General features: G+C 48.6%; 1 protein-coding gene across 2 annotated transcripts; it reads left to right on the forward strand.

Annotated features, from left to right (window-relative positions):
* The first annotated feature begins 1,286 nt into the window (after positions 1 to 1,286).
* BNIP3L (BCL2 interacting protein 3 like) lies at positions 1,287 to 18,091 on the forward strand. Of its 2 annotated transcripts, none has more exons than XM_054088906.1 (6): positions 1,287 to 1,496; positions 9,352 to 9,538; positions 10,647 to 10,719; positions 12,314 to 12,417; positions 13,196 to 13,345; positions 15,321 to 18,091. In XM_054088906.1, exons 1-6 carry the CDS (start codon positions 1,292 to 1,294, stop codon positions 15,367 to 15,369), a joined length of 768 nt encoding a protein of 255 aa, XP_053944881.1. In that variant the 5' UTR covers positions 1,287 to 1,291; the 3' UTR covers positions 15,370 to 18,091. The 2 variants fall into 2 exon arrangements, with proteins under 2 accessions (XP_053944881.1, XP_053944882.1); XM_054088907.1 differs by lacking the exon at positions 1,287 to 1,496 and adding an exon at positions 6,279 to 6,401.
* Positions 18,092 to 18,624: the final 533 nt, after the last annotated feature.

Below are 18,624 nucleotides of genomic sequence, written 5' to 3' on the forward strand. Positions count from 1 at the left end.
TGGACAACCTCTTCCAGGGTCTCCCAACCCTCACAGGGAAGAATTTCTTCCTAATATCTCACCTCAATCCCCCCCTTTTCAGCTAAAAAACCACCCCCCCTCATGCAATCCCCGCCCTCCCTGAACAAGAGCCCCTCCCCAGCTCTCCTGCAGCCCTACACAGCTATAGGGAGGCCATTATGGGTGCATTTCACCAGGCCACGCCCCCTCCATGAGGCCACGCCCACGCCAAGCCACGCCCACCCGGTCAAGCCCCAGACACGCCCCTCAGACACAGACACAGCACCACACAGGCCACGCCCATCAGCTTTAACCATGGCAACACACAGCCCATTCCCCCCGACCACGCCCTCAGACACAGCCATGGCAAAGCACAGACCACGCCACGCCCTCCCACTCAGACCACGCCCATCAGCTGTAACCATGGCAACACAGGCCACGCCCCCTCCCACAGGCCACGCCCTCAGACACAGCCAGAGCAAAAGAACAGACCATGCCCTCTCCCTCAGACCATGCCCCCTTCCCTAAGGCCACGCCCCCAAGACATAACCCAAACACATAAGCAACGCCCCCAGGTGTTAACAATGCAACATATAGGCCACGCCTCTCAGATGCAGCCTACCATCATCAGGCCACGCCCCCTTCTCCGACCACGCCCAGACAGTGCCACCAACCCCCAGACCACGCCCCCCACAGATCACGCCCCATCTCACAAAGCACCGCGTCATCAGGACACGCCCCCTCAGGACACGCCCATCACAGACTCATCAGTCCATAGGCCACGCCCCCGAGCACGCCCCGTATCTCAGCCCCGCCCACTCCCACGCCCCAATCCCTATAAAAGCCTCCACCCAGTTTCCTCAAGCCACGCCCACCATAAAGCCCCGCCCCTCCCGCGCATTGAGCCACGCCCAGTCATGCCACGCCCCCATCAGACCACGCCCCTATCCCTTTACAACTCGCCGATTCCCTCACAGGGCTCCCCCGCCCCCACACGAGGCCCCGCCCCTCCATTAGACCACGCCCCATCCCATTATGCCCCGCCTTTCCCTCTCAGCGCGGCCCCGCCCCCTCAGCGCGGCCCCGCCCCCTCCGCAAGACCACTCCCACCCCTTCCAGCCAGCCTCTACCCGTCGCCCCCTCCCATCTCCCTCTGCGCATGCGCAGCGGGAGCGGCTCGATCGCGGCGAGGCGCCGTGGCGCGCGGCACGCGCGGTGGGCGGGGCGATGTCGGGCCGAGACGCGCGCATGCGCAGCGCCGGCGTGGGCGTGACCGGAAAGGCCTTCGCGCATGCGCAGAGGCGGAAGGGGCGTGGCGGGAACGGAGCGGAGCCCGCGTTTGTTGTTGTTGTCTTCGTCGTCGCAGCTTCGGCGGCGCCGCGTTCGTCGCCTCCGCTCCGCCATGTCGAACCCTGCGGAGCTGCCGCAGCACCATAACAACAACAACAACCCCTCCCCGCCCGCGGAGGCCACGCAGGCAGAGCCGGGCCTCAACAGTGAGTGCGGGGAGAGGGGGCGGTGGGGGCCGTGGCCCCTTCTCCGCCATTGACGGGGCCAATCAGCGGCTCCGGGGGCGCTGTTTGGGGGGTGCTGAGCGGAAAGGGCGAGGGGCGAGGCTGGGGGGGGCAGAGCTTTAGCAGGAGTTGCTGGGGGGGTAGTTTGAGGGGGAAGCAGAGCTTTATTAGAGGCTGTTTGGGGGGGGCTGTGAGGAAGAGGAGGGGGGAGAAGGCAGCGTTTGAGTAGGGGGCGCCTGACGGGGGGACGCGGCGATTCAGTGGGGGCTGAGGTGGGGAGAACTTCAGCTTGGGGGCAGCTTGAGGGGAGCCTTGGGGAGCTGGGGGGTGTACCTGGGGTTGGTGAGAGCAAGAACTTCATTGGGGGCTGCCTTAGGAGGAGGGGGTGCTGGGGTGGGGGGCGCTGCCTGAGGAAGAGGAGGGGGGGCCTGAGGAAGGGGTGTTGTATGGCGGGGGGACTGCTTGGTGGGGGTGCCTGAGGAGGAGGGGGGACCTGCTTGGGGTCTGCTTGAGGAGAATGGGAGGTGCTGCATGGTGGAAGGCTGCTTGGGGGGGTAGGCTGCCTGAGGAGGGTTGGGGGGGGCTGCTTGGGGGGTGCCTGAGGAGAAGAGAGGTTACTGCTTGAGGAGGAACAGGGGGGGCTGCTTGAGGATGGGGGGGCTGCTTGGGGGGTGCCTGAGGAGAAGAGAAGTTACTGCTTGAGGAGGAACGGGGGGGGGGGCTGCTTGAGGAGGAACGGGGGGGGGGCTGCTTGAGGAGGAACGGGGGGGGCTGCTTGAGGAGGAACGGGGGGGGGCTGCTTGAGGAGGAACAGGGGGGGGCTGCTTAAGGAACAGGGGGGGCTGCTTAAGGAACGGGGGGGCTGCTTGAAGAGGAGGAGGGGGGCCGCTTGAAGAAGAGGGGGGCTGCTTGAAGAGCAGGGGTGGGCTGCCTGAAGAGGAGGGGGGCTGCTTGAGGAAGGGGTTGCTGCTTGAGGAGGACCGAGGAGCGGTTGCAGGAGGGGGTGCCGCCTGCGGAAGGGGGTGTGTGTGTGTACCTTCTTGAGGGGCTGTTTAACGAGGGGGGGGGGGGCAGAGCAGGAGCCTCTGCTCGCCGTCTGAACCGAGGTGCCCGTGCAGGGATCCCGCAGGGCAGGGGGAGGAGCTGGGCAGGAGTTTATCCGGGGCTGAGTCAATAGCACTGACGTGAGCTGTTTGCCTCTTGGATCCGGCACCGGTGTCAGCGCTCTGCTGCATCCTTTTGTTCCTCGGACAGCCGGGGGGGGGGTTTGTGTAGGCTCTCGCTTGGCAGGCGCTTTCCCCCCCCATTTTAAACGCTTCAATGTCTCCTTTGATTTGTCGTTATTAAGGTGAAGATGTGATTAAATTGCGTTAATGATTGCCTGTTAAGCTCCGTGGTTTGCAGTGAAGTTATGCTGACACCAAACTACATACTACTATATAGTGGCTTTAAATTGGAGGGGGGAGAAGATTTAGATGAGACACGAGGAAGGAATTCTTCATAGTTGGGGTGAGGAGGCCCTGGAACAGGTTGCCCAGTGGCTGCCCCATCCCTGGAGGGGTTCCAGGCCAGGTTGGATGGGGCTTGGAGCCCCTGATCCAGTGGGAGGTGTCCCTGCCCATGGCAGAGGGTGGAACTGGATGGGCTTTGAGGTCCCTTCTAACCCAAACCATTCCATGATTCTATATTGGTTGATTGATCTCCCGTAACTCGCTGTGTTTTGTGTTAAAGAAGAACAAACTCTGCCCGTTTCATAGCACAATGGTGACTTTGCATCTCGTGACGGCCCGGCAGTTTACAGCAATGTTCTCTGAGCCAATTTAACAACTTATTCAGGGCTGTTAGCATAATTAAATAACAATTACCCGGTATTAAAGCTGTGACACGCCTAGCGCCTCACCCCAAAAAAATCACGGTCTGATTCTTCTGAGAGTTTAAGATGTCGTTTTTGTTTTCTGTTAGTGCGTTAACTCGCTCAGCGGGACGCGTTCGTCTGCTGTAGGGTAGGAGCAACGAGAGCTGAGCGCTGGATCTGCCCACGTAGGTCTTATTGCTGGATCAGCACGGAAAGGTTTAGCGGAATCAATGTGATTACGGAAGGCGGTGAGCACAAGGTATGAGAGGAAATGTTTTATGCTCTGTGCTCCGTGAACAAAACAAACGCATCCAAGCAGCTCCGTGTAGGCTTTAGCGCTGCTTTTGGATGTTCAGCCGCTCCACGGTGGTGGTAGAGGTAGTTTTTGTGCTATTATTGAAGCTTTTTCAGGCTCAGACGCTTGTTCGTTTTGTGTTTCATTTTTTTTTTGGTGCGTTTGGAGCCTTCAAAGGTCCCTTAGTGCTTGAAGGGAAGGTTGGAAGAGCTGGAAATAAAATTGGGAACTGAACCTGTGCTTTGTTGAGTTCACACGCCAGAAAAAAAGGTCCGCTTGCTCTGGGAATTTTAGGCGCTTCCTATATTTTAATTATTGTAAAGCTCTGTTACATATTGACAAAAAGAAGAAATCCCATCTCAGGCAGGAACCCTTCCAGCTCTGGCATGGAAAATCTGCTTAATAATTACCATTATGGGAGTCCAGACATCTTTCTTTTCATCCCTTCCTTTTGATATTAACGGTGTACTTCATTGTAAAAGTGATATTATGGTTTATTCAAGTTGACCATGGTTCTGACTTCCTGCGAGCTCCTAATTTGGATCATTTTTTCATATATATAATGTATTTATGTATATAGTTTATTCATTGTCCTTGATTTCTCCCCCTCCAAGAGCGAAAAAACCAAAACGAGACTCCTCTTCCCCCACGCGTTTTGGTGCTGTTGTTTGAACAGTCCAGTGGTTATGGAAAACATGTAATTAAAGTCAGTGTATATCAATTAATAGTGAAATAATTGGCCTTAGAGCATGGCCAGAATTCAAACAACTTTGGAACAAGATACCATTTATATAAACATTGTGTGTTTGGGTTTTTTTCACCCAAACTCTGTGTTGTGTGAAGGGAGGAGAACTTTATGGTATTCCTTAATTCTTCCTCGTTACCTGTTTTTCTGGAAATACGGTGAAATTAAGAGTTCTCACGTGGAGGAATAATATTACATCTGTTCTTGTGAAGAAAGCTTGGGGCAAAAAGCACTCTCTGTTCCTCAGTGGTTTATTTATTATTTATTATCGGTTATTTTATATATATATATCCTCAAATATATTCCTGAGCACCTTTCTAAAGCAACAGGGAGTTACGTCTCTCTGATCGGAGTCTCCCTATCCCAAACAGGTTGGTTGGAGCACGTAGCGTGTTTAACCTGGTGGCGGATTACTCTTCCCTGAGTGTATTTTGACTCATGACAAGTGAGGTCAGATGGAGAACGTGCCGCTTGCCATGTAAACTGCTGCTCGGCTTGTTGGGACTCCTCGCTCGCAGTTTAATCGGAGTGTGCTTCCTACGACAGCCACAGCGCCGTTTAAGTGAAGTGGTGTGAGTCTGGGAGAAACCTTAATGAAGGTTTTGTTTGTGGAAACCTGCGGAGCTGCGTTTGGCAACTGCGAGCAGACGGTTCCGATCCTTTTCCGCTGAGCTCTGGCAGCTGCGTTTGAGCAGCCGGTTCAGATCCTTTTCCGCTGGGCTCTGGCAGCTGCGTTTGAGCAGCCGGTTCCGATCCTTTTCCGCTGGGCTCTGGCAGCTGCGTTTGAGCAGCCGGTTCCGATCCTTTTCCGCTGGGCTCTGGCAGCTGCGTTTGAGCAGCCGGTTCGGATCCTTTTCCGCTGGGCTCTGGCAGCTGCGTTTGAGCAGCCGGTTCCGATCCTTTTCCGCTGGGCTCTGGCAGCTGCGTTTGAGCAGCCGGTTCCGATCCTTTTCCGCTGGGCTCTGGCAGCTGTGCTTGAGCAGCCGGTTGGGATCCTTTTCCGCTGGGCTCTGGCAGCTGCGTTTGAGCAGCCGGTTCCGATCCTTTTCCCCTGGGCTCTGGCAGCTGCGTTTGAGCAGCCGGTTCCGATCCTTTTCCCCTGGGCTCTGGCAGCTGCGTTTGAGCAGCCGGTTCCGATCCTTTTCCACTGAGCTCTGGCAGCTGTGCTTGAACAGCCGGTTCGGATCCTTTTCCACTCGTCTCTGGCAGCTGCGCTTGAGCAGACGGTTCGGATCCTTTTCCGCTGGGCTCTGGCAGCTGTGCTTGAACAGCCGGTTCCGATCCTTTTCCACTCGTCTCTGGCAGCTGCGCTTGAGCAGACGGTTCGGATCCTTTTCCGCTCGTCTCTGGCAGCTGTGCTTGAGCAGCCGGTTCCGATCCTTTTCCTCTGGGCTCTGGCAGCTGCGTTTGAGCAGCCGGTTCCGATCCTTTTCCACTGGGCTCTGGCAGCTGTGCTTGAGCAGCCGGTTCCGATCCTTTTCCACTGGGCTTTTCTCTCCTGTGCTGAGTGTTGGAGAAAGGCGTCTCCTTGCACCTTTGCCCTTGGTTCTTGTCATGGTGTTTGTCACTCACTGCTGAGTTTGTAGTAACGGATGTCTCTGCAGATCCTGAGCGTTGTAATTCTCCCAGTGGATGCTCTTTGCTCCAGAACGGTTGTTGGAGCACATAGAGCTTCCTGGCCTGACTCCCAACTGCAGTTGCTGTGTGCTCGTCTGCAGCCATGGCCTTGTGCTGTAAGGAGGTTGCTACGAGGCAAATCCGCCTTCCTCATATCGTTCTTACGATGTGGCCTTTTTATTTTGGAGTTTAGACGCTGACAGTCGCCGTAAAGCTGAGATTACACGATCTCACGCTGACTAAGCTGAGCAAAGTGGGGGGAACAAGCCTCGTACGAGGTGGCTGAGGGACCAGAGGCTGTTTAGGCTGGAGAAGAAGAGGCTGTGGGGAGACCTCGTTGCGCTCTGCAGCTCCCGGAAAGGAGATTATGGTGAGGTGAGTGCTGTCCGTCAACTTCTCCCAAATGACGGACAATAAAGTGAGAAGAAATGATCCCAATTGCACCAGGGCAGGTTTAGATTGAGTTTTAGAATCATAGTATGGTTTGGGTTGGAAGGAACCTTAAGGATCATCTTGTTCCAACCCCTTGTGATGGGCAGGGACATCTCCCACTAGACCAACCCGCTCAACACCAAAGGGAAGGAAACCCATTTTCCAGCCATTTCTCCTCCAAACTTCACAGCCTTCCCTGCAGGGAGCTGTTGGTACAACCCCAAACAACCATATGCGCGTGGAGTTCAACAGCTTGGCACATCTACCAGGAGGAGAGAAAGCAGCGGGTGGTTAAACACAGCCTTTGGATTCTTCACAACCTGGTGCAGCAACAAGCTCTGAACAGTCACTAGGGCTGCATCGCGGACACCAAACCAGAATAACCAGAAGCCCGCTGGGGCTTCAGGTCTCAACAAGGCTAAGAAAACAAGTCTTTATCTTTTAAATCAGATCTAGCATAGCTAAATGATTCTAGAAGCCCAAACTCTCACAGTGAAATGCATCTATAAATGTCTGTTCACCTTAAAACCTCCTGCGGGAAAAGAGTTTAGCCCCACGACAGCCTCAGTCCAAGCTGAGCAGCTCCCTTCCTCTCCTCCCAGCCTGATCTCCATCCCACCGCTCACCATTCTCTGTAGCACGACGTGGTTTCAGGGCTCATTAGAAACTTTTGCACATGTTTGCAAACTCCAGAAGCTTTGCTGAGTCTGCCCCAGCTCGAACCAAACCTGCCAGGCACAAGATCTGCTGTATTTTCCGCTTCCCAGTGCTTGCAAAGAAAAATTCCTTCACTGAAAGGGTTCTCAGGCATTGGAACGACTGCCCAGGGAGGTGGTGGAGTCCCCATCCCTGGAGGGGTTTAGAAGGTGGGCAGATGAGGTCCTCAGGGATGGTTTAGTAGTGGACAGGTGCGGTTGGACTGGATGATCTCAAAGCTCTTTTCCAACTAAACCATTCTAGGGTTCTCTGAAGCTGCTCCTGGTTCCCGCTCCATTATCCCAGTATGCCATGCAGGGTTGGTGTGCGCCACGTGACGCTGCGTAAGGGCTCTGCGCACACCCTGAATTCCTCAGTTGTGAATACTGCCCAGGGAAACGAGACTAAACCGCCAGGGCTCTAACGAGTACCACGCTTCTGGTGTCACTTGTCTAATGACGTACTTAATTAGTGGCACTAAGGATAAACTCTATTTCAGCTTTGGAAAATCCAAGGTGGATTTGTTGTCACATCCATCCTTTCCAGTGTCACTGATAGTGTTCCCAGAGCTGGAGCTTTGTGACGGAAACACATGTGGACACTAAAGAGCATTGTGGAAATCAGGACAGAATTTACACAGTCCTGCTCAAATAATGTTTAAAAAGTAGTTTCAATTCTTGAGTTCATATCCTTAGGCTTTCTTGGTTTTCTCGACTGTTTTTAACTCAGCGATGAAGATGTTGTAACTTATAAAGATAAAAATTTAACCAGACACCAAAACACCTGAAAAATCCTTGCTTTCAGGTGGCATAAATGGAATTACCTGCGATAATGAGTTGTGATAATGTAATTACGTGTGAAATCATTATCTGACCGGTAACACGAAACAAAGTTGTGTTGAAAACAGTTTGCTTTGGAGATATTGGAGCTCTTTCCCTCCATAATCATAGAATCACAGAATGGTTTGGGTTGGAAGGGACCTTAAAGATCATCCAGTTCCATCCCTGCCATGGGCAAGGACACCTCCCACTGGATCAGGGGCTCCAAACCCCATCCAACCTGGCCTGGAACCCCTCCAGGGATGGGGCAGCCACCGCTTCCCTGGATGCGGCTAAAGAAGTGGCCGAGTTGTCAAATGATTTTGTTTTATATCTTAATGCGAAGGTTCGAATCACAGTTGAGTAGGGAATGTATTTAAGTATTTAGAGCAGATCAAGCCGTACAAACCTATCCGATCTTTCCCCCTCCGGACATTAATTAGTATGCTTAAGAATTAAGGATATTTCCAAACCCTCTGAATTGAAACACGTCACTAAAGAACATCCCTGTAAACGTTGTTTTGCCTTTAACCTTTTAAATAAAACAGAGAGGCTGAAGTGATTTCATTGAAATTATTTACTGTTATTTGATGTGGGATCTGGATCCATCCATGACCTCTGGATTTCTCACGCTGCTCAGTATTTTATTTTGACTTCTTAGCAGTGCAATCTCTTAATCTAACTGTGATGAAACACGTTAGCTTGGTACTTCGGTTGTGTGAGGAAACAGAATGAAAGGAAAAAAGGAAATGTTATGTTTCCTGAAAGGAAGCAGAACACCCATGTCGAGCTTCGGAGGGTTTGAAGTGGGGTGTGAGCTGTTCCGGTTGCGGTGGGATAGGAGAGGTGGTGTTGGGTGGGAGCTCTTGGAGTGGGATGAGGCTGAGCGTGGCAGCCTGCGTTATGTGTGTGAAAAACAGGATGGGATTCAGGGCCCTTGGAATTAAGAGAGAAGGAGAACGTGAAATTCTGGATGAGGCAATTGTATAAAAAAGGATTAGGGGATGGAAGTTTGTTTCCCAAAGGAATGTAGAACAGGAAGCGGGGCAACATGATTGATAGATTATTGAGTGATACACAGATAATCGAGGCTTCAAACTGCTGAGAGAGGCATAGCTGTAAAGTATTGATAGTTGAGAGAGGGGACTTTTTATTCGGGTAGCGACAAAACATAACTTTATAGGAGTGCTTTTGTTGATGAAAGAGGAGGAAATGTGTCGCTCTTGTCTTCAGGGTGTGTTTGTGAGCTTTTTCCCGGCAGCAACGTGTGTTATCTGAATTCACCACATTCGTGTTTTCTTCTGGGTGTAATTGATAAACCTCAGATGGGGTTTTACTTCCACTGCTCTTAATGAAGTGACGTCTGCTTGGCCCAACAGGTTCCTGGGTGGAGTTACAGATGAATGGCAATGGCAATAGCAACGATAATGGCAATGGGAAAAATGGGGGCTTGGAACACGTCCCTTCATCATCCTCCATCCACAATGGAGACATGGAAAAAATTCTCCTGGATGCCCAACATGAATCAGGACAGAGCAGCTCAAGGGGTAGTTCCCACTGCGACAGGTAAGGAAATGTTTGCTGTCCTGCATGCTGTTTATCACCGTTTTTATCCTGTAAGTGTTAGCAGGGGTGTAAAGCTTTTTCTCAGGCTTCAGTTTGTCCCGTGCCAGTTCTTGGGGTGCTTCCTGGCTCAGGAGAACTGCCTGTCAAGTGGGACACCTGACTTGAAATGTCATAGAATCACAGAATCGTTAAGGTTGGAAATGACCTCTAGGCTCATCCAGTCCAACCGTCAGCCCAACCCCACCGTGCCTGCTAAGCCATGTCCCAAAGTGCCACAACTACATGTTTTTTGAACCCCTCCAGGGATGAGGACTCCCCCGCTGCCCTGGGCAGCCTGGTCCAGGGCTTCACCACTCTTTCAGTAAAGAAATTTTTCCTGGTATCCAATCTAAACCTCCCCTGGTGCAACTTGAGGCCATTTCCTTTCATTCTATTGCTTTTTGGCTTGGGAGCAGAGCCGAGCTCCCACCTCACTACAACCTCCTTTCCAGGAGCTTCAGAGAGAGATAAGGTTTCCCCTTGGCCTCCTCCAGGCTAAACAATCCCAGAACTGCTCCCAGAACCCCCCTGGGCTTCAGACCCTTCCCAGCTCCATTCCCCTTCCATGGATGAGCTTCAGCCCCTCAGTGTCTTTAACACATCATTGCTACAGAAAGCGAAGGAATCCAGGAATGGGAAAGTCACATAAACACCAAACTTTGAATATTCAAAGTGAGGCGAACAAGGGGAGTGCGTCTTCTTGCCAAGCATTAAGTGATCTGCAAGGTTTCTGCCCGTGGTGATACAAAAAGGGGTGCGATTCACAATACCGGCAGTGTTACCTAAAAGAAGGAAGGGATCCGCGTCTGCCGTGTAGCAGTTGAAGTTTTGAGCGAGGTTTTCTTTGAGAAAAAGTAGGGTTATGAAAGTTAAAAATGAAAAGCTGAGGGGTTTGGAAGACTCTCGTCCTGACGTTTGTAGTCTGAAGGGCGGCTTAGTCTGTAACTCACCCCAACAGTATGCAGAAGTGCACGTGGAAGTGATTCAACTGAGATGCTATTTACACTGATGATTCTTCAGGTGACACTGTCGTGTGACAAATGACATCATGAAATCCATGTTTTTTTAGCCCTTCACCTCAAGATGACGGACAGATAACTTTTGATGTGGAAATGCACACGAGTAAAGACAGCAGTTCTCAGGTATTGTCTTCGTTAACCTTTAAATTGCATTAACCTTTACAAAATAGATATTTAAACTTGTGGATATTGTGTATCGAACGTCTATTTTATATAGATCGGTATCGGGAGTACTCGAGGGAGAGAGCAAGGCGCTCTGTCTTGTCAACAGATCTAAAATGTGTGTCAAAAATGCATTAAACTATGACTTCCGAGCAATTTTTTCCATTCTGAGACCCTAAACTTGGCGGTTTGCATGAGGAAATGGATTATATAAACCTTATTTATTCAAAATTCAGAGGTGGCCCTTTCTCCTTTGGGTAAGGCTGCTCTTGTGCTTCGTTCCTGCAGGTTTTTACTCCAACTCTTTTATTAGAACTTTATGTAGCACCTCCTTGTGAGGAGGTAAATAGTTTTTGTGCACTCAACGTTGTGTCAGTTTAACTAAATTCTCTTTTCTTTTAGGAGGTTGCTTTCAGAAGAAAGTTCTATTAAATAAAAGCTTATGTTTGATGTTAATTTGACCTGTAGGGGTTGATAGCTGTGGAGCGAGGGCAAGAATGAGGCTCTGTCTCTAAAGCTGAGAAATCATAGAATAATGGGATGGTTTGGGGCGAAAGGGACTTTAAGGATCATCCAGTTAACTCCGCTCGCGCCAAACCCGCTCTGGTTTAGAGGCGTTGATATTTTGCACGAGGTTTCAGGGTGTTCCCGTGCAGCGAGTCACCTCCGGCTGAAGGGAGGCTGACCCCGAGCTCTGAGTTTGATTGTTTGATAGAATCTGCTGTCTTCGGCAGTATAATTATAAAGTATTCATGGAAGAACGAACCCTCACATTTCGTGTTGTCAGTTCTGTCCTGTAGAGCCGGAGCCATCTGGATGAGGTTTTTGGGTAGGTCTTCGCCTCGCCGCTGTGACATGCGATTACTTCTGGCTTCGGTACGGTTCCCCTTTCCATGTTCTGAGTGATTTTATCTTATTTTACTCAGGAAATGGTTTTAATACTGAGAAGGGATCTGTACCAAAGTCAGCGGTGTTCTCCAGTCTACTTAATCGACTTTTTTTCCTCTATGATAACGTTTGCATCTGTTGATGCGACGTTAAATCTTTGGATCAAGGCTATTGCAGCGAGCGCTTGCCTTTCCCTGCCGCATCCGGGGTGCACCCAGCAAAACCTGCTAGTTTGCAAGTAATATAAGTTATAAACGACCAAAATACCTTCAAAAAAGTCAAAATACTGTTTTTTAAACCTATTTAATTGGATGCTTTTGTTCTGTAGGCTTTAGAATGCCATCAACTTAAAGCTTTTGCCCTTTGTAAAAGCTTTAACATTAATATTTTTTGCACAATGCAAAATGATGACAATAAATCATTGTTTTGTTAAAAAAACCCCAACCAAAGAAGTTGTAATGATGTGGAAGCCCTGGATCTAAGCATAAAATTTGTGCTCCTGCGGAGCCTCTTCTTAGCGCAACGAAATCTCTTCTAAATAATCACTAGTCGGAGAAAACTTGCTCGTTTATCAGCTGCCGCCGTTTGGCGCTTATCATTTTTCTCTCAATGTAACACCCGGAGGAGGAGCTGAGTGTTGTAAGCCTTGTCCTGTGTCTGTTTTCAGTCTGAAGAAGAAGCAGTAGAAGGAGAGAAAGAGTTGGAAGTTTTGAAGAAGAGCGCTGACTGGGTGTCAGACTGGTCAAGTAGGCCTGAAAACATCCCTCCAAAGTGAGTTCATCTCTGTTTTCTAATGAATATCCTTTTTATAGGAAGGAGGCGAGAATTTTAAGGCACGATTGCGTGGGATTACGGTGGCTCTCCACACAAAATCATCTTAAAACCGGGCAGATTTCTCTTTGGGGAGGCTGCGAAAAGTCAGGACTATGAAGTATGAAAATCTTGATAGCAACGGAATGATGATTTATTGAAGAGAACATCGGACCACGGCTGATTACGGAATGATAATTACTGGGAGAGCTGGGTACTTGGAGCTGGGATTCATGGGATTTAGTTTTGGCTTATGGGATATAACAGCGCTGAGCACATCTCCTAAATCCTCTGTACCTTTTTCTCTTTCTATGTAAAGTATGTAATGTTCAGCCACGGAAGGGGAAACGTTGAGATCCTTGAATGCAAAGCATTTTTATTAAAGTAGAGGATGCTCTACTAAATCTGGCAGACTTCTCTATCTCTGTTTGGAACAAAAAATGAGGCTCTTGCTAACAAATCACATCCTGAAATTCCCTCTCTGGACCTACCTCTCTCTTCAGCCACTGCTCCCTTTGTCTGTATCCTGTCTGTGTAAGTGGTCTCTCCACAATCCCTCCTATTATTCTCCTGGATTCCTTACTCAGTAAGGGATCCTTGACTTTGATCTCTAGCTCTTTGTACTTTAACAAAGGTTCCTACAGAGATCTGTGTGTTTGTGTGCAAAAAAAAAAACCAGGGGAAGAAATAAAACAATCTGGTTGAATTTTTTTTTCCCCCCCTCCCCCTTTTCTTCCAGGGAATTCCATTTCAGACATCCTAAACGTTCAGTGTCTTTAAGTATGAGGAAAAGCGGAGCAATGAAAAAAGGTGGCATTTTCTCTGCAGAATTCCTTAAGGTTTTCATTCCATCTCTGTTCATATCTCACGTTTTGGCTTTGGGACTAGGGTAAGTATTGACCTAATTCTTCACTTCCTTCTTGCTTTGCTTTTCCACTTTGCTTGTGTGTCAGGTGCCTCCTGGAAAGGGTTTTATCCAGGGTAGCTATTGTGGCACCTGGCTCAAGAGAGACGTTTTGAAATGCAGGATGATTTTTGCGGCTACTTATTTTATTTCTGGAATAAATCGTGTTTCTTAATATTGACAAGTGACAAGTGGTGTCCCTCAGGGGTCCGTACTTGGACCGGCGCTGTTCAATATCTTTATCAGTGATATTGACAGCGAGATTGAGTGCACCCTCAGCAAGTTTGCAGATGACACAAAGCTGAGTGGAGCACCTTCCCTATGAGGACAGGCTGAGAGAATTGGGGTTCTTCAGCCTGGAGAAGAGAAGGCTCCGAGGAGAACTTACAGCGACCTTCCAGTACCTGAAGGGGCTCCGAGAAAGCTGGAGAGGGAGTGTTCACGAAGGCTTGTGGGGATGGGACGAGTGGGAACGGCTATAAACTGGAGAGGGGCAGATTTAGACTGGACATTAGGAAGAATTTCTTCACCGTGAGAGCGGTGAGGCCCTGGAACAGGTTTCCCATTGAAGTTGTGGCTGCCCCATCCCTGGAGGTGTTGAAGGCCAAGTTGGATGGGCCTTGGGCAGCCTGAGCCAGTGGGATGTCCCTGCCCATGGCAGAGGGATTGGAACTACATCTTTCAAGGTCCCTTCCAACCCAAACTATACTATGATACTATGAAAATGCATGAATTTGCAACTACAAACGTCCAGGCCTTCCACTGAAATGCTGCAGGTTATAATTTGGGGAAAATCAGAACGGAATAGGTGGAAAGCTGCTGTGATTCTTAACTTTTATAAAAACACACTGTCCAAATAACCGAGTCTCCGTGTGTACGGCGCAGTTTTCACTCCCTGATGCTGCGGTTGTGTGACGGTGCTGAAAGTCAAGGTTTGAATGGTTAAAGACGCGTGAAACGCTGGCGGTGTCCTGCAGACCAGCTGTGGCTCTGCCTCGCGATGCTTTCATTGCCTGTGTAATCCAACATAATCTCTGAGCTCGCTTAAGTCCTTACGTTGTGTTTATCCACCTCATGTTCTTTGTGAGGGGAGCACAGATGGGTACTGAAAATATCCTTTTATTTAGCTTCATATTTATTTCTGGAGGTGTAGTCTTTAAATTCTTGTGCTCCTACTTGATTTGATAGCTTGCAGGATATATGAGAGCATCTTGTGAGCTATTTGTGCTGCAGCAGAACTGTGAATTTCTGCAGCGCATTAAATCTTGCCCGGATTTATTTGTTAGAGGTCAGCGTTTGCGTAGATTCTCAACACGCAGCGTTTTAGAGCTCGACCCCTCCCTTTCTAGGCAGCGCTGTACTCGTTTTACCGTAACGGTCTGGGAATGCTGCTCAGGAGCTCCACAAAAGCTTTCAGACTGGGATTTTCAGCGTAGGACTGGAAGAACCCCCTTTTACTGTACTTGTTTTACCGTAACGGTCTGGGAATGCTGCTCAGGAGCTCCACAAAAGCTTTCAGACTGGGATTTTCAGCGTAGGACTGGAAGAACCCCCTTTTACTGTACTTGTTTTACCGTAACGGTCTGGGAATGCTGCTCAGGAGCTCCACAAAAGCTTTCAGACTGGGATTTTCAGCGTAGGACTGGAAGAACCCACTTTTACTGTACTTGTTTTACCGTAACGGTCTGGGAATGCTGCTCAGGAGCTCCACAAAAGCTTTCAGACTGGGATTTTCAGTGTAGGACTGGAAGAACCCCCTTTTACTGAGCGTTGCTATCGCTGGTCCTTCCAGACTCAAATGGAAATCCCCCCTCTGGAAGTAATTTTATAGAAGAGAAGTCTTTGGAAGAATCCAATCAGATTTAGTTGAGAGTCGAATCAGAATAGCTGAGCGCGCGAAGAGTGTTTGGGAAACAGTCGTTCCGTGAAATACAATGTGCTTTGTGCTTTCCGTTTGCAGCATCTACATTGGGAAACGACTGACTACGCCTTCGGCCAGCACTTACTGAGAGATGGAGCGCAAAACCTGGGAATCCGTGTGACCTGTGAAGGTGTTCCTGTCCCATTTAGTAAATTTGACTTGAGACCATTTTAAGCATGACCCTGACTTTCACCCTTTCCTTACATATCCAGGTTTTTGCTAACTCTGGAATTCAGTATTGTGTTGGAACTCTGTTGAGGTGTTTCGCTATCCACATTCTTTCTTCTCTCTCCTCCCATTCCCCTGCCTCTTGGCCTGCAAGACACGTCAGAGTTGCTGAACGGAGTTTACAATTGTCTCGATGTTGCAAGGGCTTCTCTCGATGCAAAATGCCACCAGCAAGTTTTAATTTTATCAGTTTGCCTCCTTAGCGCAACCTGACTCGCAGTGCGTGGTCGAAATGTTGAACGGTGATAAAATTAACAGTCTCTGCGGGTGGAAAAACTATTGATTGGCGTGAAAAATGCATTTTTCTTATGAAAAACAAGCTGGTTGTGAAATAAACCAAGAAAGCGCTGGCAATAAAACCAGTTTAAATCAGCGTTTGGGGGAATCGACGTGGCCCCTTGTATTGGCAACCACCGTTTGATTTGCAGGAGGTAAAGACTGCGTAAATTTTAAAGCAGGATAATGAAATCCATCAGCGTATTTTAATATTAGGTAATTGTTGTAGTCTCGTCTTTTCTATGAATCCAGCTCCTTATTCCTTGTAGGAAAAAAAAAACCCCTTTCCGATGCCTAGAAAACATTAGGAGAAATCGCATTGTTTGCATGTGACGAAGCTTTTTCTTTTCCTGACCTGTTTTCTTAAGGGGAAATTTTAAACGTGAGCTTTTCCTTTTACCGGTAGTTTTAAATTAAGGAGAACCCCAACAGCCGTAGGTGTAGTTAGGCTTGGTGTAAACGGACGTGATTCTCTTTGTTGTGGAACCATTTACAGCCGTTTCGGAAAGGAAAGCGTTTGACTTATCGATACGGAGGGGACAATCTCGCAGGTGCGTAAAGGCCTCAGAAGTTTTAAAAGCTCCGAAATGTCTTCTGCAAATGAGTTTTCGATATTCCTCTCTCTCATTGTTTACTGTAAAGTCCCCTTTGGGGATCTACGGAACCGGAAAGTCGCTCGTGCTGTCTCGTTTTAGATAGACTCCTCTCACTGACGTCGTTGAGCTTTTATCCTAGGGAACATTCGAGCCTTGTCCTCCGCCGGTGACACTTCTCTTTGCAAAATGTGAAGCTTTAGTACCAAATTGTTACAAAGCATTGGGACAGTCGTGTCCTTAAAATAGATTTTATTGGGTTTCAGAACATGTAGCATGACTCTGAAGGATAGAATACTCTTTTTTTTATATATATATGAATATATTAAAAAAAATATGATATAGACTTTAATACTAAGTATTTAGGGAACCAATGCTGATTTTAAGACTAGCAAAAATCTCATTTAAATAAGGATTTTAGTAGGCTGACGTGTAGAAAATGATAAGAAGCTATCGTCAGCCAGTTTGGAGAGAAGAGCTACCTAGAACTGCTTGCATCGAACGCTGTCAAGCTGATTATTTCCTATAGCAGCGATTGCTTGGAACAGTTGATGCATAGAAGCTAAATCCCAGTTAAGGGTTGGTTTAAAAGAACAGAACTCCCGGGAGGTCAAAAAGTGAAGCGTTTAAACCCACTGCTAAGCTATATTTATTTCCCTTCCCTCCTTCCGACTGCCGTTCAGGGTGGAAGGGACGCAAAATTGTGGCAGAGATCTGCTTTTCCTCTTCGAGTTGTGGCACTACAACCGCGCCTTTCTTTCGAGTTGGGGGGATGTGGGGCTTCACCCAGAGGTGGTTGAAACGGTGAAGGGTCGTTGAGATGGTACCGAGTACATCGTTTTACTGCCCTAAAACTGGAGGGTCAGGGGAAGGCTGGGACGCCTTCAGTTCTAATCACAGCACCTTGTTTCGTATGGAGATGGCACTAGTGGAAAACCAGATTTTTCCTCGGTGGGGAGTACTTTATTCCCCGCAAAATATTACCCCTTTCTTAATTAAAAGGTGATTCTTCTTCAGGATATCTGATATATAATATAGCAAGCTTGTGGCTAGAGAATCAACACAGCTTAGAGCGTTTGAAGGCGCCGTGAAGTGAAAATTGGGGAGAACTACGGATGAGGAACGGATGTGCGATTGCTGTGACCTTGCTGTGATAACAGAGCAGTGTTTATCGATACCCTGCTATGGAATTTTTTGGGATGAAAGCCTACGACTTCTCATTTTACCACGAACAGAAGCAGGTTGTCGTATAAAACGGGGGTTTCAACTGTTGATAGTTGAAGTTTTGTTAAGATAAATGTTGTTACAAAAAAAAAACAAAAAAAAGCTTTATACCTGTTTACAGTTTTGGAAACAAAAAAAAAATACCCGCAGGCTTCGTTTTTTTCTTACATTCAGTGAAAACTGGCCTGGAATATTTGTAAATAGGATGAAAAACCATGCATAAACTCGCACATGAAAAACGCAGCAGGCCGACATCGCTGCAGCAGATGCGTATTTACGTACTGTTTTAAAACCCTGAAAGCTGAAGGTTGTTAGAAATTCCGATTTTTTTTTTTTAATTGACACTTGTTGAAATCTCGGAGTTAACTGAGCCAAAGTGATTATACGTTCTTCATCGATTAGTTAGCACTTTGTAACACTCTCTACAGTTTACAGTACCTGTATAAGTTGTAGCTTATAAACATTTGTGCCATTAAAGCTCTCACAAAACTTCGTGTCTGCTTACTTCGTGCTGTGCCTTTCTTGGCTTTTTCTTCTGGTTTTGTGTAATGGTTTACGGAACCGTTGCCTTCTGGGCCGTGCGAACGGCGAAGCTGCTGCTCGTGGACCAGAATGGGTTTCTGAAAGATCGTTTGGGGTTTCTTTAGCGATTGGGTTCGTCTGCTTCTTTTCTCGAAGCGCTTCATGCCGGCGGTGGGAATATTATTGCCGTGTGGGAATGGTTTGGGTTGGAAAGGACCTCAAAGTCCACCCGGTTGCACCCCTTCCATGGGCAGGGACACCTCCCGCTGGGTCAGGTTGCTCCATGCCCCATCCAACCTGGCCTGGAACCCCTCCAAGGATGGGGAGATCCATTCCAACCCAACCCATTCCATGATTCTATACTTCCCTGAGAGCAGCGTGGGGGTATTGTTCCAACTAAAAGCACCGTAGGGGAGTTGTGTAGCGTCGCGCTTTCTTGTGCCATCAGCACCCAGACGTGTGTTTTGTCTTACATTCTGGGAACATTATTTTCTACCTTA

The sequence above is a fragment of the Cuculus canorus genome, chromosome 26, assembly GCF_017976375.1.
Source record: "Cuculus canorus isolate bCucCan1 chromosome 26, bCucCan1.pri, whole genome shotgun sequence".
NCBI classification, from domain to species: domain Eukaryota; kingdom Metazoa; phylum Chordata; class Aves; order Cuculiformes; family Cuculidae; genus Cuculus; species Cuculus canorus.

Bases quoted from the DNA above. Each gene is read 5' to 3' on its own strand.
- BNIP3L (XM_054088906.1), top strand. From the start codon at position 1,292: ATGCGCAGAGGCGGAAGGGGCGTGGCGGGAACGGAGCGGAGCCCGCGT. The intron at 9,539-10,646 runs GTAAGGAAATGT...ATGTTTTTTTAG, and splicing joins GGTAGTTCCCACTGCGACAG to CCCTTCACCTCAAGATGACG. The intron at 10,720-12,313 runs GTATTGTCTTCG...GTCTGTTTTCAG, and splicing joins GTAAAGACAGCAGTTCTCAG to TCTGAAGAAGAAGCAGTAGA.